Source organism: Balaenoptera borealis (assembly GCF_965194805.1).
Source record: "Balaenoptera borealis genome assembly, chromosome: 2".
Classification (NCBI taxonomy): domain Eukaryota; kingdom Metazoa; phylum Chordata; class Mammalia; order Artiodactyla; family Balaenopteridae; genus Balaenoptera; species Balaenoptera borealis.
The window spans coordinates 20,248,419-20,267,495 of NC_138867.1; the positions used below are offsets into that span (position 1 = coordinate 20,248,419).

The window sequence follows — 19,077 nt, forward strand, 5'->3', positions numbered from 1 at the left end:
GGTTTGTACTTCAGGTGTTTGGGGTTGGGGGGCTTCGTAGTTCAGGTGTTTTAAATTTGAAGGCTACATATGTGACAACTTTGTTCCAGAACAAAGCATACATTTGTGTGATAGGAAGAGGTTTTTTTTAAATTGAAAAATAACACAAAATAATAATGTGGAAAGAGAGAGGGAGGTAAGGATATGTACACACACGTACATACATGTACACACCCCACATGAATGATTCCATACCTAGGTACATATATCTTATCTCATTTTGTCTATACCACATTTACTTTTATATTGCTAGGTAGGTATTATTTTCCCAAATTTTACAGAAGACAAGGAGAACAGGCATTAGGGAGAAAGATTCCTAACCTAACTGCACAAGGTAAGTGAAGGAACCAGTATATCACCCTAGTTGTTTCTCCAAAAAGTTCATGTTCTTAATTCTATACCTATTTCTTTGCCTCTCAGGGGTGGTTGATTTATGGAATGCAAACTCTATATGTCAGTGTTAGACTGAAATGACTAAATAAATGAAATTTGCTTACTCACCTTCTAAGATATTGGATTTTGGTTGATAGATAGATAGAAAGGTAAAACAGAGATAGGCACATTATTTTATGTATGCAATAAGTAAGTTCTTGAATTTTTAAACACATTACCAGATAGACCTAAATTTAAAATGAACTGTGGGTGTGTAATGGTTCATTGTACATAGATTCTGTTTGACTCAGCTTTCTAAACTGTAAAATATGCTGTAAGAATTAACTAGAAGTAAAGTGATCAATTGTCCCAGTTTTTTCTGGGACCAAGGAGTTTTTAGGATCCCAGGATATTCAGCACTAGTACTGAGAAAGTCCTCAGCAAACCAGAAAGATTGTGTTGTCCTAAATAAGACATTCCTAAAACCCTAAATAGGGTTTGAAGTAGAAATATTTAACTATTATATAGGTAGTAAGAATAGGATCTGTGCATTGATTCAATATAGTGTTTAAGTTGCAGATGCTATGTGCAAATAACATCCCAGGTCCCTGGCAACACAGAGATGAATAAAGTGGCCTCAAATAATTTAAAGGGCCTTGAGTAAGGAAGACAATCACAGGCACAAAATGTATATAATCTGTCTTATGTTTGCCAAAATCTGCAAAACAATTGAGTGCTAGGAGCATCAGAAAAGGACCTATTCATTGCAGAGATTTGCAACAATGCAAATACGTGCAGAAGAGCTTTAAATAATATCATGCAGTTTAATTGGAGTAAATGAGAAAAGAAGAAAGGAATTCCAAAAACTGATGGAGGTTCTACTTAAGGAATGGCAGCGTGAGAAGCTCTGCAGACATGCTCCCAGTGAAACAGCATAAACGGTGAAAATTATTTTTTAAAAATTACAATCATATATGGTCTCTGGAAAATTTCCTAAGAGCATATAGCAAATGAAGAAACATTTATTCAAGAAGATCTATTAAAACACGATAAGAACATCCAGAGACTGTGGCACTTGACCCCAGACCTGTTTCTTCCCTTCCACTCCCATCTCCCAGCTCAGCCTGATAGAGAATTCTCTCTGGACTCTGCATGGAATGGCTGAGGAAACAGGGCTCCTCTCTCCTCAGCTCTCAATCATGGGATATAGTATCTTACCAGGAGGGGCAGGATGCCAGCGTTTCTCATCTTCTCCAACTCTTGAGTTTTCAGAAGCGGCCTGGTGAGTGTGGTTGAGATTGGCAGTTTGTTTCCTCCACTCGCTCCACTCCTCTCACAGGGCAGAGGCCCTACCGCAGGCAGGCTGATAATATGCGGCCCAATCACTTGTCTCATGTTGCTTGTTCCACTCCCAGAGAGTCAAAATGAGAAGACCATCACGCCGCCGGCAGCAGGGATGCAGAGAATTTCCCAGGGTAAGAGAGCCCGTAGGATTGGAGAACTTTAGCTCTTCCCAAAATATGTTCCTTTATTTTTTTCAGTTTTAAGAGACATAAAATAATAAAAGTACTAATTAACAATGTTTTATTGTATGTTTTACTGTATCAGTGTACTATAGATAACAATATATGTATTACATATATGTATAGATATATAATAGCACATGGCTACCTAGGAGTAACATTTCTATATTTTATTAGAATTACGTTAATATAAATTTGAATCTAAGTTAAGCTGCATATGGTAACATCTAGAGCAGATAATAAGAAAATAACTCAAAAATGTGGTATAACATTATTAAAAGAATTAACATTCCACTAGAAAATATACACTTCATGGGAAAGAAAGTAGCAGAGGAGAAATCCAGAAACCTTGCACCCTCACAATTTTTATCCTATAGAAGTGAAATTTCCAGATAATTGGAGCTTATCCCAATTAATGAATTACAGGAAAAAGTTTTGAACTAATAAGTTTAAAATGTTTTAAAACCTACCACCTACTGCACAACTTGAATATATGAAAATGATTGAATTGTTCATTTTAAATTGGGAAATTGTATAGTATGTGAATGAAGCTATTATTAAAAATAAGGCTTAGGAAAAAAGTAAGCGTATGTTTGAAAAGTGAGGCTTTATTGCAGAGCTCAGAGTAGGATATGTTAAGATTAGAACAGAGTACTAGTAGGAAACAAAAATTAGAAAGTATTATGTATTATACATATTTGTATTATACAAATATCGTATATTAATGCATGTATGTGGAACCTAGAAAAATGGTACAGATGAGCCGGTTTGCAGGGCAGAAGTTGAGACACAGATGTAGAGAACAAACGTATGGACACCAAGGGGGGAAAACTGCGGTGGGGTAGGGATGGTGGTGTGCTGAATTGGGCGATTGGGATTGACATGTATACAGTGATGAGTATAAAATTGATGACTGATTAAAAAAAAAAAAGTATTATGTTCCATGCAAAGTAAGAGAAATAGATTTCATTCTATATGGAAAATAGTAATAGAATCTCAGCCTTGCAAGGTACATTCAGACTCTCCAATCACGCATAAATTTGTTCTACCACATCTGCACCAAATATTTCGACGTCAATATTTGACTACTCCTGGTGCTTATGGTTTTCTGAGGAAACCCGTTATGACCCTGTGCAGCTCTGACATCAAAAAGTCTTTGATATACTTATCCAAAATCTTAATTTCTATGGATTCCATTTTCCTGTCCTATCTGTATCCCACTGAAACATAACAAGTAAATCTAACACCTGCTTCACATGAGTGTCCTGATCAAATTAAAGGCGGCTAGCATGTTTTATGTCTTCTTTCCTTCAGCCTGCATAGCCCTAATTATTTCAACTACTCACAACCCATTGAATCAAATATCTTCCCAGCCTCTTATCTTTGTCTCTTGGCAAGATTCTGGTCTACAGGAAATGCTTACAGCCTTGTCCCCTTCAAATACATCTACCCTGTGCCTTAAAAGTGATGAACTCTTAACATATACCCTAATTACACCTTTCGAAGTGTTCATTACCCACAAGATCATGTCCCACCTCCTTAATAGAATTTACGAGACCCTCCTTGACCTAAATCACTTATCTTTTTTCATGTTATTGTGCCTTTCAGATATTTTCCCATATTTCCCAACAGCTTATAGTTTCCCACACAAACTCTACGGTTTTGCTACTGCTGTTGCAGCTTCCTGAAATACCTTTCCTCCTCTCCTCACTTTGTCTGCCTCTCTCTTCTCGTGAATAATTCCTTTATAGCCTTCTAATGTCAGCCAAACACTGTGTGCAGGAAGGTTTGCCTGAATCAATAGGTGTTGAACCAGGCATAGACATCTTTTCTTTGCACTCCTGTAGTGTTTTTTCTGTCTTTCTACCAGGCATAAAAATCATCTGTTTATCTGTGTTCCCCCAACTAGACTCTTTATCAGTGGGCATCTTACTTTACTACTTTTTATGTGTTTCAACCCTAGTACAATGTCTAGTGCATAGTGGGCACTCCGCAAATATTTAGTGAATGCTACAATTAAACACCAACCATTGTTAGTCTACACCAACAATTCTTTAGAAATGCTATAGTCACGAAGAAGGTTCAGTAACAATTTGCTTCTTAAATTAGGCATGTGCTCAAGTTGAATAAAGGTGCTGAAAAGGGGTATTGTGAGAAGATGCTTTTTTGTTCAGAAAAGGACATCAGGCAATAGAGCGAATTAAGCTCATTATATCTTGTACTCCTTGAGTTTTAAATGTGCCTTAAGTTCATTTATAATTTTTGAGAGCATTTCTATGAGATAACATGTTACATCGAACTCATAAGGCATGCATTATCATAAATCAACAACAGAAATATCAGAGGCAGATAAAAACCTTGGTTCATACTCTGATCTTATCAGTTACTAACAAATATTGACAAGTTATAAATCTCACCTATAAAGGCAAACTAGTTTTGATCTAGCGCCAAAATGATATGCAAACTGCTCCAGTTTTAGGTAACCAGTTTGTCAAAATTATAACTTGCAAGTTTGAAACACATGTCTTAACTAACTTTTCATGACGGCCTGGGGATTTAGATGTGCTGACTACTATGATGTCATCTGTTTCAGCCACTGTTTGTAAGGACTTCACCTTGATTCCCTGGCCAGAAAAATGGTGATAAACATATTGTGCATTCAGTCTTTTGATTAGCAGAGCCCTTTTCCACTTAAAAATGATCCATTTAAAATTGGTAAGACTATCTTATGATAATTATATGGAAAACATTGATGACCTGGTTCAAATATCAGCTCTAAAACTTTCTAACTTTGTGAACTTCAGCATATGTTTTGTTACTCATATGTAAAATGGGGAGATTAATAATACTCATTTTTTAAGGTTGTTCTGGGAATTTGTTAACATATATAAATATTTAGAACAATACCTGGCATGTGGAAAGATTTCAAAATGTCCATTAATATGATGATTGAAAATATGTTTGAAAATAATTTTACATATATCACTCTATATGTCCACTGTTACATAAAGGTTTATACAAATGCAATATGTCTTTTATTCATTTTCTTGCATTTCATAGTCCAGCTGCTTCACATAAAGAAGGCAACGTCTGTTACTATCAAGAAGGTTGGCTAATACAGAAGATAAAGAGACATTATTAGCCAAGATCACTGTTTTTTGGTTTATTTTTTAAGAAAGTTGTCCTGACATTTAGAGTAATAAAACAACCATGGCCCTTTTTTATGTGTTTGAGGGAAATATTTCTGTACAATTATCCCATTGTCAGTTAAAAATTTTCCCCTTAGTTTCCCTAACATGTTTTTGTTTTGTTTTTTTTTTCTGTCCATGGAAACGAAGACTCTACCTGTGTTCTGACCTCAGTTCTTTGTAGCTATTTCCAGATGCCTCTCCCACCCCCAGCTCTTCCCACAGTCACCATTAAGGAATCTTTTACTGCTTGAAAAAGTTTTAATATTCAGCAGGTTAAGGAAATCCATGGTCAGCTTTAGAATTTTAGTCTCTGCTGAGCTTTCAAGGTGTCAAGGCCCTAAAATAATACGAACAGCAGGAGTACTAAATCTTTCATTATTTCCAGTTTTCCCTTGAGCATACTGACTTTGCAATAAAGAAGCTGTCATTTATACTCTTCTTTATTGCAAGGTAGATAATAGCTACAGGAAGAAAAATAAGGAACTGTGTCAAGTTAGCCTGACTGCCATCATGATTAATGTGTAATCATTGCACATTTGCATCTACTCTTTTTTATATACAGGTACTTCATAGATTGGAAGAGTGATGGAGACAGCTACTTTACAATAGATGCAACTGAAGGAACCATCGCTACTAGTGAATTACTAGACAGAGAAAGCACCGCGCAGTATAATTTCTCCATAATTGCGAGTAAAGTTAGTAAGTATGGCGTGGACGGAATCAATGTTATACTGCAATTCTTTGGATTTCACACTCTTAAATGAGTCCCTGCTGAGGTGTTTTCATTTTTGGACTGACAGCCAAGTGGTCTCTTGGGGAAACTCAGAAACCTGCTCCTTTTGCTCATAGCATTAAGTCCAGAAAAACTGTGACAGCTGCCAATGAGCCCTGTTTGCAGGACTGCATGAATATCTAGCAGTGCATTTCATGGTGAGATCTCATCCTTTTCCACCCTGCAGGAGGAAATAACCATCACATGAAATCATCTTTTCTGAAATATTTTCTGAAATTGAAGACAGCATTTTTAAATTCACCCCTCTTCTTTCTCCTTTCATTAAAATGTATTTTGTTATGAACATCATTGTGAAATATACAGGAGTTTTAAGTGCAATTCTTCAAGTGCAATTCTTCACTCAGAATCTATAGGATCGTTAGCAATTACTCCTTGTGTTGGTTTCTGCTTGGTCCAGAAGAGAATCCTTTAGACTGAGAGTGATTATAGGTCTTATGTGTTTGGCTGGACAATTCAGGATATTATCACAACTTCCAAAGGTAACAGATGAGGGTGGGAGTGGAGACCTTGGCTAGCAACATACTTGTCTGTAACAGAAGTGCATCGTACAAGTCCTTCTGCTTGGGTTCTCTTGAAAGATTTGAGGAAATCCCTTCTGAGTATCTTTCATTCTGTTTTCCTCCTATTTTCTTTCGTGCATCTGGTACAAGTACTCTGACAGCTAATGTCACCTTTCAGTGCAGGGAGAAGCTAACCGTGAACATTTCTGTTGAGGGGTTTTGGGTCAGTCTCAACTCAGTGGGTGTACATGGGAAACAGTTTTGTTAATCTTCAACAACTGCTTCCAAACATGCATAATCAGACACCTATTCCCGGGCCTTAATGATGCCTTTAGCTGATTTCGTTACTTTTACGTTATTCTGATTATTAAAGGTAAATTTAGCATAAAAGAACATGCAGCTTCTGTCTTGTTTGTTGGACTACTTCTCTGTTATGTTAGAAGACGACTGCTCTGAGGCTGCCATACTAGAGAGGTCACATGTTGGTGGTCAGGTTGACAATCCCAGCTCAGCTCAGCCTTCTAACCATACCTGCCAGAGCGCTGGATATGTAAGTAAAACCATCTTGCAACCTCTAGCCAGGCTGCTTGCTAGCTGAATACCACAATGTAACCTCCGTCATTACCATGTGAAATGGAATATATACTCAGCCAAATCTTGCCCAGATTCTGATGCACAAAATTGGGAGAAATACTGAAATTGCAATTATTTCAAGCAACTATATTTTTGTGGTCATTTGTTGTTGTACAACAATAGATAACTGAAGAACTCAATGACACTGTAAGTTGGAGCTTTGATTCCTTGGTAGTGGGGGTAAAGATTCTCCAGCTGGACTAGAAAGGAGAGAGAGAAGTAAAAATGCATAAATCTCTCTTTTAAAGATTTTTTTTTGAGATATAGTTGATTTGCAATGTTGTGATCATTTAACATGTACAGCAAAATGATTCAATTATACATGTATATGTATAAATATATATTCGTTTTTTTACATTCTCTTCCATTGTAGGTTATTACAAGATGTTGAGTATAATTCCCTGTGCTATACAGTAGGTCCTTGTTGGTTATCTGTTTTATATATAGTAGCATGTATATTTTAATCCTAAACTCCTAATTTATCCCTTCACCCTCTTTCCCCTTTGGTAACCATAAGTTTATTTTCTATGTCTGTGAGTCTATTTCTGTCTTGTAAATAAGTTCATTTGTATAGTTTTTTTAGATCCCACATATAAGTGATATCTCATATTTGTCTTTCTCTCTCTGACTTAGTTTACTTAATTTGATAATCTCTAGATCCATCCATGTTGCTGCAAGTGGCATTATTTCACATAAATCTCTCTTATCTGCCCCCCAGAGAGTGCTCCCCTGGTTGCCACTGCTTCTAGGATTAAAATTGACTGGCTAAATGGACTGCCCAAATACTCTCTTCATGTGATTTTTGAGTTATTTGGTATTGGGGTCTCTGAGCATCCCATTTGCCCATGAACTTGATATGGGTACCCAGTGGTAGACCTTACAGCTTCTTAATTCCAGGTCCCCTTGTGTAGCAGATGGCTTTCTTGGGTGAATTAATAGCATGATTGCTCAACTCCAGCTTTCTGTTTTGTCCACTTGACCCTGAGGAAATTCACACATCCTGGTCATGCTGAACAGGTACATTACAGCCTGCCCCTCTACCATATGCTTTCTCTGTCATGCTATCTCCTTTCAAATCTGCCCTCCTTGCTCTGTTAGGCTCTGAGAGCTGATCATCCAGTCAGCTGCCTGAGAAGACATTCTATCAGGAGAACAGAACCAAATGCCAGTCTCCCAGTTCTCTTTAACTTGTTTTCCTGAAGTTTCCTTTCATGCTAGACACCTTTCTTCTCTCCCATATCACATCCTCTTACAGTTACATATGTTATTCATCATTCTTTTCATGCTTTCAGTTATTTCAACTTTGAATGATTTCCTTCATCCATAACACTGAGGAAAGCTTAACTATAATATAGTTAGAAAATAAACTTTAGTATTCTAAGATCTTTGACAAATAGAGTAAAAATGAGATGTCTAAGTTATGGGTTATAAGACCTCTATCGACTATATTATAGTCACTCTCAATGGCTTGGATATAGTAAGTGATAACTGACCAGAGGTAGCCTATTCAAAAAACGTCTATTTATCAAAAATATATTGTCCACAATAGAATATTTTTCATTCGAAAACTATCTTGTGCGACCTACCCTTTCTATTAATGCACATGCAAAACATGTGCATATTTTTAGAAGGAGGAGTATTAGGTCCAGTATCTTAACTCAAGATGAAAGTCTGCAGCTAGTTCTTCACTCACCTGTACTGTAACTCTAAAAGGTCTCTTTCTCCCCAGCGGCTACTATAGCTACAAAACCATCATCATGGTGTGAGGGCACCCATCATAGCAGGTCTGGTACCTGCAGTCAGAGCCTGAGCTCCAACCACTTGGAAAATGGAAGAGGAGTATGCATCCATACTGTGCAAACGAGTGTCATTGTTCCTTAAAAGCTTAGATTTTTCAAACTTAGAAAACTGTATTTTGTTAATTATTAATAGAATTAGGGCACATGCTGGCTCCTCTCTGACCTGCTGGATGTAGTGTTTACCTAAATCCAAATTAGGAAACCCCATTGTGTGGATTCCCATAAGTTATGTTGGCTCTCACTTGGACATATGCAGAACTGAGACTTAGACTCATAATCCATACATACACACAATGTGAAAGGGCTGCCAAGCTAATATTTCTAAAATATCTACCCCTCGTCCATTCCACTGTCTATTCAAAGACTACTGTGTGGAATTTAGAACCCTCAGGGAAGTCTGGTGAGATGAACACTATACACCTGCATGAAAAAGAAAGAGGCTAAGTATATATCACATGGTCATTAAAGATTCTGCAATAAGAATAGATTGTTGTGGGCCATATTTTGTTTGAGTTCACAGAGTTTGAAAGTAAACTTTATTTATATTTTAATACATAAGGCTGCTTTCAATGATCAAATTAGCCAGCCTCAGCAGGAAACTCTCATTATGGTGAATGACTGAGAAATAAATAGCCCACACTTGCCCTGCCAAGTGGAACAAAATTGTGTAAGTGTACCTTACTGCAGATTGAATTAGCATATGTTTTGGCCCTGACCCTTCTATAAAAACTCTCAGATGCAATGAAATGGTACAATGATTGAACAACTTCCAATTAATTAAAAAGCAGTCATTAATCAGAGTTGCTATAGTCCAAGGTCCAAATAGTTTTATTAGACTACTAATAATTATTTTATGCATTATTGCTTTGATGTTTTTATACTAATCTTAAGAATTAAAAAAACGCAAGCCTCCAAAAATCACTTCATTCAAATTATCAGAAACTTCCAATGGGCAAATGTTTCTAATTTTTTTTTGTTTTTTGTTTTGGTGTTATTATAACACATATCATTAGGCAAAGATAACTACATTAAAGCCTTAGAACTTCTATATAATTATAAAATAAATGGATAATACCAAAGACAATTCTTCTTTTCTTGGTCATGTTAATTATCCAGATGGCAATAGATTGTTTCTATTGTGGAAGAGTTCAAAAATCAGTGATAGACTTACTGCGTGCTATATTTGGGGAAAATGTTATGTTTAAGTATACCATTATGAGTTGGGATTAAATTGTTGAGTAATTTTTAAGGTTATGTAGCATTAGAGCTACTTTGCTTTAACTTTTTTTGCTTCAACATAATGTAAGTAGTATCATCTTCATATATACAGAAAATCAAACTGAGATTATTGTCTATAATTTAGGCTCAACATAACTTCATCTAATTTTTTATAAATTGTATAGAACATTATATACATGCAAAGTATTAATGGTTGTGGGTTAAAACTAAGACTGAAGTCTGTTCTTAAGGACAGTTTAGGAATAGAAACTGACCCCCAAAATTATTTTAGTTAGTTATAACTATGCAAATTATGCTGAATTCCAGGGACTTCAGACTTAAGTGCGCTCTCATATAGCCTCCAAGGGAAAGTTGCCAAAGGTTTATACTGACCAAACTGTGGTCATTAAGTAATGAAGGATTTAAACAAAAATAAATAGGTTTTTTGGTAGAAGTTTTTAAAGGGTTTCTTCCGCCTGTGTGCCAAATAGTTAGCCATGAAATGGTGTTCTCAGACCAAATGAGAAGAAAGTACCTAATGTTTCTATAATAATTGTAAGTGATAATATTATAAATTAGTAAACCAAACTATTATAGTAGCTTTATATACATTCACTCAATTTATTACTGTCCACATTGTAAGTGAAGAAATAGAGGCTAAGATTTATTTCCATTTGTCACACAGCAAATGATGACCAAGCTAAGACAGGAGCCCAGGACTCACACTCCAAAACACAATTTCACAGGGACACATATTCACCTCCTTATGCTTCATTTTTAAATAAGTTAATAGTAAAATTAGTCAAGGTGGTTTTTACATACATAAATAGTTAAAGTAAACTATAGTAAAAAATTTTATGTGCATTTGCATTGTACATATAATTAAGCTGAAATTATTGTTAGCCTTGGCATCTATCTATCACCTATCTATCTATCTATCTATCTATCTATCCACCTACATTTAAGCTTGTTGGACTGCTTAGCTATTAGAAATCTATAGTGGATTTGCATTTTAGAAATAAAATACAGACTCAAAGTATGAGAATAAGGAAATATGTGTGCAATATTATGTGTGTGCCAGGGTTGTAGGTAGGTAGATTGCTATCTCTATCCAATAAGTGTTAATTACTAGATAAGACTCAAGCTACAAGAGTTCCTAATGATTTTATTGTGAAGGATCCTTTCTGATAACTTCCCTGTATATGGAAAGATTCTTGCCTACCTACACTGCATGGCCTCCTCCCTGCTGGCTGCCCTTAGTGGCAATGCCTTTGCCAGTGCCAAGGACATAAAGAAGATCCTGGACCGTGTGGGCATCAAGGAGGTGGGTGACAACCTGGCTCAACAAGGTCACCAGTGAGCTGAAAGGAAAAATCCCTGAAGACATCAGTCACTGCTCAGGGTATCAGCGATCTGGCCAGCGCGCCCACCTCCGGAGGGCAGGTCTGCAGCTCCTGCTGCTGCTTCAGCCTTGGCATCAGCAGAGAAAAAAGACAGGAAGAAGAAGGCGTTGGAGGAGTCAGATGACTCCCTGGGTTTATCGTGTTGAAGAAGAGTTCTGCTCCCCTGCAAAAGTGATAAGATGTCATTTCTGACATCAGTGGTATCACCGATCCCCCATTCTGTTTAGTAGAAGCAAGTCACTAGATCCAGACCACACTTAAGGGCAAAGAATTACATGGAGGTAACTCATGTGGGTATCAGGGAGTGGGGATTCTTGGGAGCCATTTTAGAAAGTTGCCTACCTGATGTGTTTCTTGGCAACTAGACGAGTCTCTCTAAAAGTGAAGAAAGTCTAGAGACCATATTAACCACTAAGCCTGAAAATTTTGTGAGAAAGACAACAATCTGGTTGAATTCATAAGTATGCAACCAAAATACAAAGTGCTGTAAGAGAGAAAATAATTAAAATAATTATTTTTGAAGGCATAAGCATAGTATGTCACACAGGAATTATCATTTGAGCTGAGTCTTTAAAAGATGAAGAAGATATTGAAAAGGAGGAAAGGAGGGTATTCTAGGTTGAGGAAACATCTTAAGCAAAGGCAGAGAGGTATTAAAGCTCATGTCAAGATGAGAAATTACAAGTAAGGTGGTACAACTGGTGCCCAGAATGTGTAGGGAAGGGTAAAGAAAATGCATTCAGAAAGGGAGCATGAGATCTCCTCTCTATTCTCATATAGAATACAGTATTGTTAGGTACAGTCACCATACTGTACAGTACATCCCTAGGACTTATTTATTTTATAATTGGAAGTCTGTACACTTTGATCACATTTACTTTTTGCACACCTCGCACCCCTGCTTCAGGCAACCATTTCAAGATCGACACAAATATCAGATCATTGTGTTGTACACCTAAATTAATATAATGTTGTATGTCAATTATATCTCCATTTTTAAGAAAGAAAGAAAAGAAAGGAAGCCTGAGGCCTTATCAAACAGAACCTTAAATACCACATGGAGAAATTACAAAGTTTTTTAAGTGGGTTTTTGAGCCCATCCTCATTTCTGCTGTTTCTACTATATGTCCCTAGCTCAACATATGTCCAAAGAGACATATATCACTTCTCCAACTTTCCCCATCTGGTGAGTCTGGAAGGTAGTTATGCAAGGGACCTGCATTCCTGTAAACCTGCACTGGCTGGGTTACATTGTATCCATCTGGGTGACCGAGGTTAACCTCATCAGGATCAAGAGACAAGGGTGAGTCTGGATTTTCTGCAGTGTTTGAGCCGTAGACATTTCTTTCTAATTTGGCCAGTCTTTTTTCAAAAGGGCACTGTAAGTCATCTGCACATGTACTGAGAATAGGCATGCCGGTTGGCCCTTTCTTTTTTACTACTGTTCTTCAACTTCTTTATCGTTACCTGAATCAGAATCACCTGGGACAGTATTCCTGGACCCCATTCAAGACATAACTGAATCAGAATTTCTGGGATTATTGCCAAGAAATCTCCATTTTAAACAAGATACAGGTCATCTAATGGATACTGATGTTGGAACCAGTGTGCTAAATTCTCTAAATATTAGCATGGATTTGTGGAAATAAAACAGCTTAATGTTGCTATGAAGACATGTACATACTCAGAGAGTGTAGTTGACTTCTGAGGACTAAATAAAACCATTGGTTTCAATTCTGGATTGAAGCCATTATTTTTTCCTATTTTTTCTCAAATAATTGCCTTTCTCTTAACACTTCATGAATACATTACTTTGCATGTATGAGACTAGGTAGTTTATCTACCATTTAATATTTCCCTTTTTTTTTTCCCTGAATAACTATATGAAACTATCAATATTTTGTATTCTCAAAGAAAGGTAACTTTGATTTATACTAGTATTGGCAACATTTTACTAGTACTTGTAATACAGAAAAGTAATACATACTTTGAAGAAAGAATCACTTATAAATATTCAACCATTTCATAAAGCCTTCAATGTGTTGTATACATGGAAATAATAATCATTAACACCACTATACTCATGGACTTAATTTAGAAATGATACCATTTTTCTCACTATTATATGATGTGTAAATATAATAGAATCCAAGTTTGTTGTTATAGTTTATATTTTATTTTAAACTTTCAACTGCTTATGGGTACACTATCATAATCATACTATTTAGGAGTAGTTTAAACCAGTAAAATTGCTCTATCAAAATCACATACAAAACGATGTCAGGCTTTTTTTTTTTCTCCTTAATTAGTATCTGATTTTTCTCCAGAAATTAAAACCACTTGATGAGCTTCTCACCTAATGGTTGAAATTTGGATAAAAATTATATTTTAGATATGTACAGAAAATTTTAGTATCACATATCAAAATTGGAATTCAAAAAGAAGAAATATTTTTACATTGAAAATGTTATTTTACTGACATCATGGACTATATTGTATTTCATCTATTTGTATAGGGATCCTCTCAGGTGTGAACTTCTTAGTATCAGGGACTTTATCTTACACCTCTTTGATGCCTATGGTTTATTATACTCTCTGGAACACATAGATATGTACATAGTTAATGAATAAATTGTGAGTAGCTTGATAAGCATCCCATCCTGCTGATTTGGGTCTTGGAGTTCCTGGTAAGTTGCCTCTTCTCAGCCTCTGTGCTCACCCGGTATATGTGGGGTATGATGTAGCTGGAATGGACTGGACGCTGGAACAGGCTTAATGAAGTCCAGAGGGAAGACCTGTCAGCCCTTCTGCTAAGGCACCAGCACCCCAGGCAGTGGGCCTGTGTGCAGGGGAGCAGGATGTCGAAGACCCACGCGGCCTCTGTCTTGACCGCACCTTGTCCATGCAGATGCCACCGACAACGCCCCGGCTGTCCTGCTCCCTCTCAAGGTCCAGGCTTTGAAGTGGGGTCAGGAGCTCCCAGGCAGGGGCTGACTTGGGCTGAGACTCCTGGGAGTAGCTGTGATCTCCATCTGCCGATGATGGGGAAAGGGACTTCCAGAAAGTGCCAGCAACCTCCTTGGACTTGCTAGTCAGTCCCCCCAGGCCAGGCTCCCTGTCCCAGAAGACCCCAACCCAGTCCCAACCCACAGCCACAGAGGGCAGGTAGGCGGGCTCAGAGGCCCTGTGAGTCAGGACAGGGTGACATGTGGTTCCAAAGGGCGGTGACGCCATTCCAGGAGGCCTGGGGACTGTGGGAGCTGATAGCTGCATCAGTCTCCTTGGAAGTAGAAGCCTTGCTGGAAGTGCAGACCTGGAGGCAAGTGGGAGCTGCACCCCCAGCAACAGGCCCCTGGGGCAAAGTTCCTGCGTGGCCCCTGGCAATGACTGCTGTTCCTGGCACAACGGCGATGTGCCCCGCGGAGCCCACCGCAGCTGCAGCCCCATGGTTGGAATCCTTCTTTCCTTTTAATATATATTTTAATATTTCTTATCACCAGGGATTAGTTATCTATTGCTGCATAACAAATTACAATGGAGTTTCTTTGGGTCAGGAATTCTTTTTTTTCTTTTTTAATAAATTTATTTATTTTATTTTTATTTATTTCTGGCTGCGTTGGGTCTTTGTTGCCGCCTGCGGGCTTTCTCTAGTTGTGGCGAGTGGGGGCTACTCTTCGTTGCGGTGCACAGGCTTCTCATTGTAGTGGCTTCTCTTGTTGCGGAGCACGGGCTCTAGGGCACGTGGGCTTCAGTAGTTGTGGCACACAGGCTCAGTAGTTGTGGCTTGCGGGCTATAGAGCGTAGGCTCAGTAGTTGCGGCTCACGGGCTTAGTTGCTCCGCAGCATGTGAGATCTTCCCAGACCCAGTCTGGAACCCATGTCCCCTGCGTTGGCAGGCGGATTCTTAACTACTGCGCCACCAGGGAAGCCCTGGGTCAGGAATCCTAAAAGGATTCATCTTAATATCTGCCCCAGGAAGTCTGGAAGACTTGACAGCTGGGGGCTGGAATCTTCGGATAGCTCTTGTACTTCAGAAACCCAAAGGCACTGAAACTTTTTGCTTTCTGCAGCTAATTAAACTCCAGGTAAGGAGTGATGTCAGTCTTCTTTTCTTATCAATGAAGCATAATATAATTGAGGTTCAGTCATGTTGTTGTAGCACGTATCACTGTTTTGTTCCTTTTTACTGTTGAAGAATTTTATTGTATGGATATGCCACGGTTTATCTATTCACCAAAAGATAGACATTTGAATTGTTCCCAGTTTGGGACTATATGCATAATATTTCCATGCACATATGCAGACAGGCTTTTTGTGGCCATTCATTTCATTCTCTTGCGGAGAGACCTAGGAGTGGAGTTGTTGGCTTATAAGTTCACGTTTAAGGTTTAAAGAAAATTCCAATGTATTTTCCAAAATGACTATACAACTTTGTATTTCTGACAGTGATCCTTTCCATCAGCAATCCATTTTATTTCTCTCACCTATGATTTGTGAATTTCAGTGTATAAGTCCTACCTTTATTTTGCTAAATTTATTCCTAAATATTTTATTATCTTTGATTCTATTGTGAATTGAATTTTTCTCAGTTCTGTGTCAGTTTCTTCTTTGCTAGTATATTAGGTATAAAATGGCCATTTTTTATATTGCTCTCTTATCCCACAGCCTTAATATACTTGATTTGATCTATAAGTGTTTTGTGGATTCTTTAGGGTTTCCTACCTACAGGGTCTGGTCATTTTTTGATAAAAATACGTTTTCTTTTCCATCTGAATACTTTTTAAATTTTTATTTTTATTTGTTTGCACTGGATAAACCCTTAAGTGCAATGGTCAATATGTGGTCAGAGCAGACATTCTTGCCATGTGCTCAATATTAAAGAGAAAATATTTAGTCTTTCACCATTGAGTATGATACTGGCTATGGTTTTCTTATAGATGGACTATGTCAGGTTGAAGATGTTGCCTTCTATTCATTATTTGTTGAGAATTTTTAGTAAAATCATGAATGGATAAATTTTGTCAAATGCTAATGCTGAGTCTATTGAGATGGCTATGTGATTTTTTTGTTCTTTCTTCTGTTAATATGATATATCACATTGACTATTATTAGATGTTAAACTAACCTTTCATCCATAGGATAAATGCTATTTGGTCATTATACATTAGTTTTCTAATAAGCTTCTGGCATCAACTTGCTAATATTTTGTTAAGGAATTTTTGTACCTATTTTCATGAGTGATATTAGTCCATGCTTTGGTTTTTTTCTGATGTTTTAAATTGACTTTTGGTATTAAGAAACAACAAATAAGCTGGTGTTTTCTCCTCTATTTTCTCTATTTTCTGAGAGGGTTTGCAAAGAATTGATATTATGTGGTCTATAAGTAGTTGATAGACTTTCTCAGTGAAGCCATGAGGGCATGACTTTTTCTTGGTGGGGAGATTTTTAATTACAGCTTAATTTTTTCCACTTGTTTTAGGTCTATTAAGATTTTCTCTTTAATTTTGCAGTCAGTTATGACAATTTATGTCTTCCTAGGAATCTGTCCAGTTCATCTATGTTAACTAAAATTCTGACATAAATTTATAATATTATTTTATAATATGTATTTCACTTATGGTATTTCACTGCTCCTTTGTTATTGATTTTCATAATTTCACCTTAATCTTTTTTATTTTCTTAGTTTAAGCCATACTTTAAAATACTACTAATAAGGCAGTTCTAACTCAAATTGACTCAAAAAGTTATGGGATTTGATTGAGATATCACCAAGGATAAAGAAAGAAGATCTAACAAAACATTCTTGAAGCCATGAGGGACAAAAATAGAATTAATTATCGATAATTTTATCTGAGCCCAAAACTATTAATAAGCTAGTTATGCAATATAAGCAACATGGGTCAGTGATAATTGGAGTTTAAATGGCTTGACTACTAAGAACACAGCAATTAATTGTGTAAGATTTTAGTTATTTAATATTTACAAAGTTCATAATTGAATTTACTTTCTAAGTATTCAATGATAACTAGTTTCTAATTTGGCAAAGATTCGGATAATAATGCTCATGCCAAATCAAGTTTAAACAAATTTCATCATTGCTGTTTCAAAGATTAGATGAGTCAGAAAGGAAATAAGTCATTACTTTTTCACATCATTTAATGAATTATAAATGAAAACATTTATATATATATATATATTACTTTAATAAATATATTACTTTGGGAAAAGATCAATTCTTACTTGAGTATAGTAGTTCTCAAACAGAAATGTTACTATGTACCCAGACAGATTTACAAATATAAGGTGACATTTTTAAACATTTAACTATAAAAAGTTTTACAAATATGCAGTAGAAGAGAGAATTATATAATGAAACCCATAAACCCATCACTCATTTTTGACAGTATGAATAGCTTGTCTTTGTTGTTATTATAGTTTTTCCTCTATTCTTGTTTGGGCATTTATTTTGTAATTTCCACAGTGATGACTAGTGACATTTAAAATTCAGTATTTCTACAAATCCTACAGTGCACAGGAAAATCTCACACAACAAAATATTTGTCTTAGCTAAAATACCAAAAGCACACCTTTGAGAAACACTTTTAATAATAAGATGTTACAATACTGATCATATTTTGAGCCATAGTACTCATTGGGACAGATGTTCAAATCTATATTGCAGATTTATATTTAAAACTACCAAAAGGGAATTTTTCATGGGTAAAAATAAGCTTGAATTAATAACTTATTTATACATTATAAAATTAAATCTGTACTATAAACATAATTGTGAGAGAAGTCTTGCCCCATCCTCACACTAACTTAAAATAAAACTATAATCCTGAGGGAAAAAAAAACACTTTCTTCTTCATATGTCCTTGGGACTTGTAAATTATGTACCAAGTAAAATAGGAAGTAGTGGCTGATTTGTACATTGTACAGAAGTTGAATAGGTTAATATATAATAGAGTTTAAGAGCATGGACTTGAAACTAGGACACTTGGATTCAAAACCCATCTTACCACTTTTAACTTGGAATTTTTGGAAGAGTTACATTCCCCCTCCGTTCTTCAGAGTTCCATATACAATAAGGGATAATATAAATTTATTTATTTATTTTTGGCTGTGTTGGGTCTTCGTTTCTGTGCGAGGGCTTTCTCTAGTTGCGGAGAGCGGGGGCCACTCTTCATCGCGGCCTCTCTTGTTGCGGAGCACAGGCTCCAGACGCGCATGCTCAGTGGTCGTGGCTCACGGACCCAGTTGCTCCGCGGCGTGTGGGATCTTCCCAGACCAGGGCTCGAACCCGTGTCCCCTGCATTGGCAGGCAGATTCTCAACCACTGTGCTACCAGGGAAGCCCCTACAATAAGGGATAATAATGGTCTCTGTATTAGAGTTGCCTGTGAAACCTAAATGAGCTTACTTGTGAAATGTGTCTTAGAATATGGGTACATTGTAAGTATTATGAAGTATTAGGCATTGATTTTGCTGTAGTTTTTGATAATTTACAGTTTGTTTAGGAAAGTGAACCTAATTTAACCAAACTGTTGATTTTATCTGTATTTTATGATATATGAATACTTAATAACAATAACAGAAGATGAGCT

The 19,077-nt window shown here is 36.7% G+C and overlaps 1 protein-coding gene across 1 annotated transcript in view; it reads left to right on the forward strand.

Moving 5' to 3' along the window:
* The window catches only part of LOC309623106 (cadherin-12-like), a gene marked incomplete at its 5' end in the record, with an annotated part of 85,410 nt that overhangs the window by 51,943 nt on the left and 14,390 nt on the right, over positions 1 to 19,077 (forward strand). Inside the window, 1 exon segment of the mRNA XM_082379620.1 lies at positions 5,688 to 5,824. Within this exon segment, the coding sequence (XP_082235746.1) occupies positions 5,688 to 5,824 (137 nt within the window).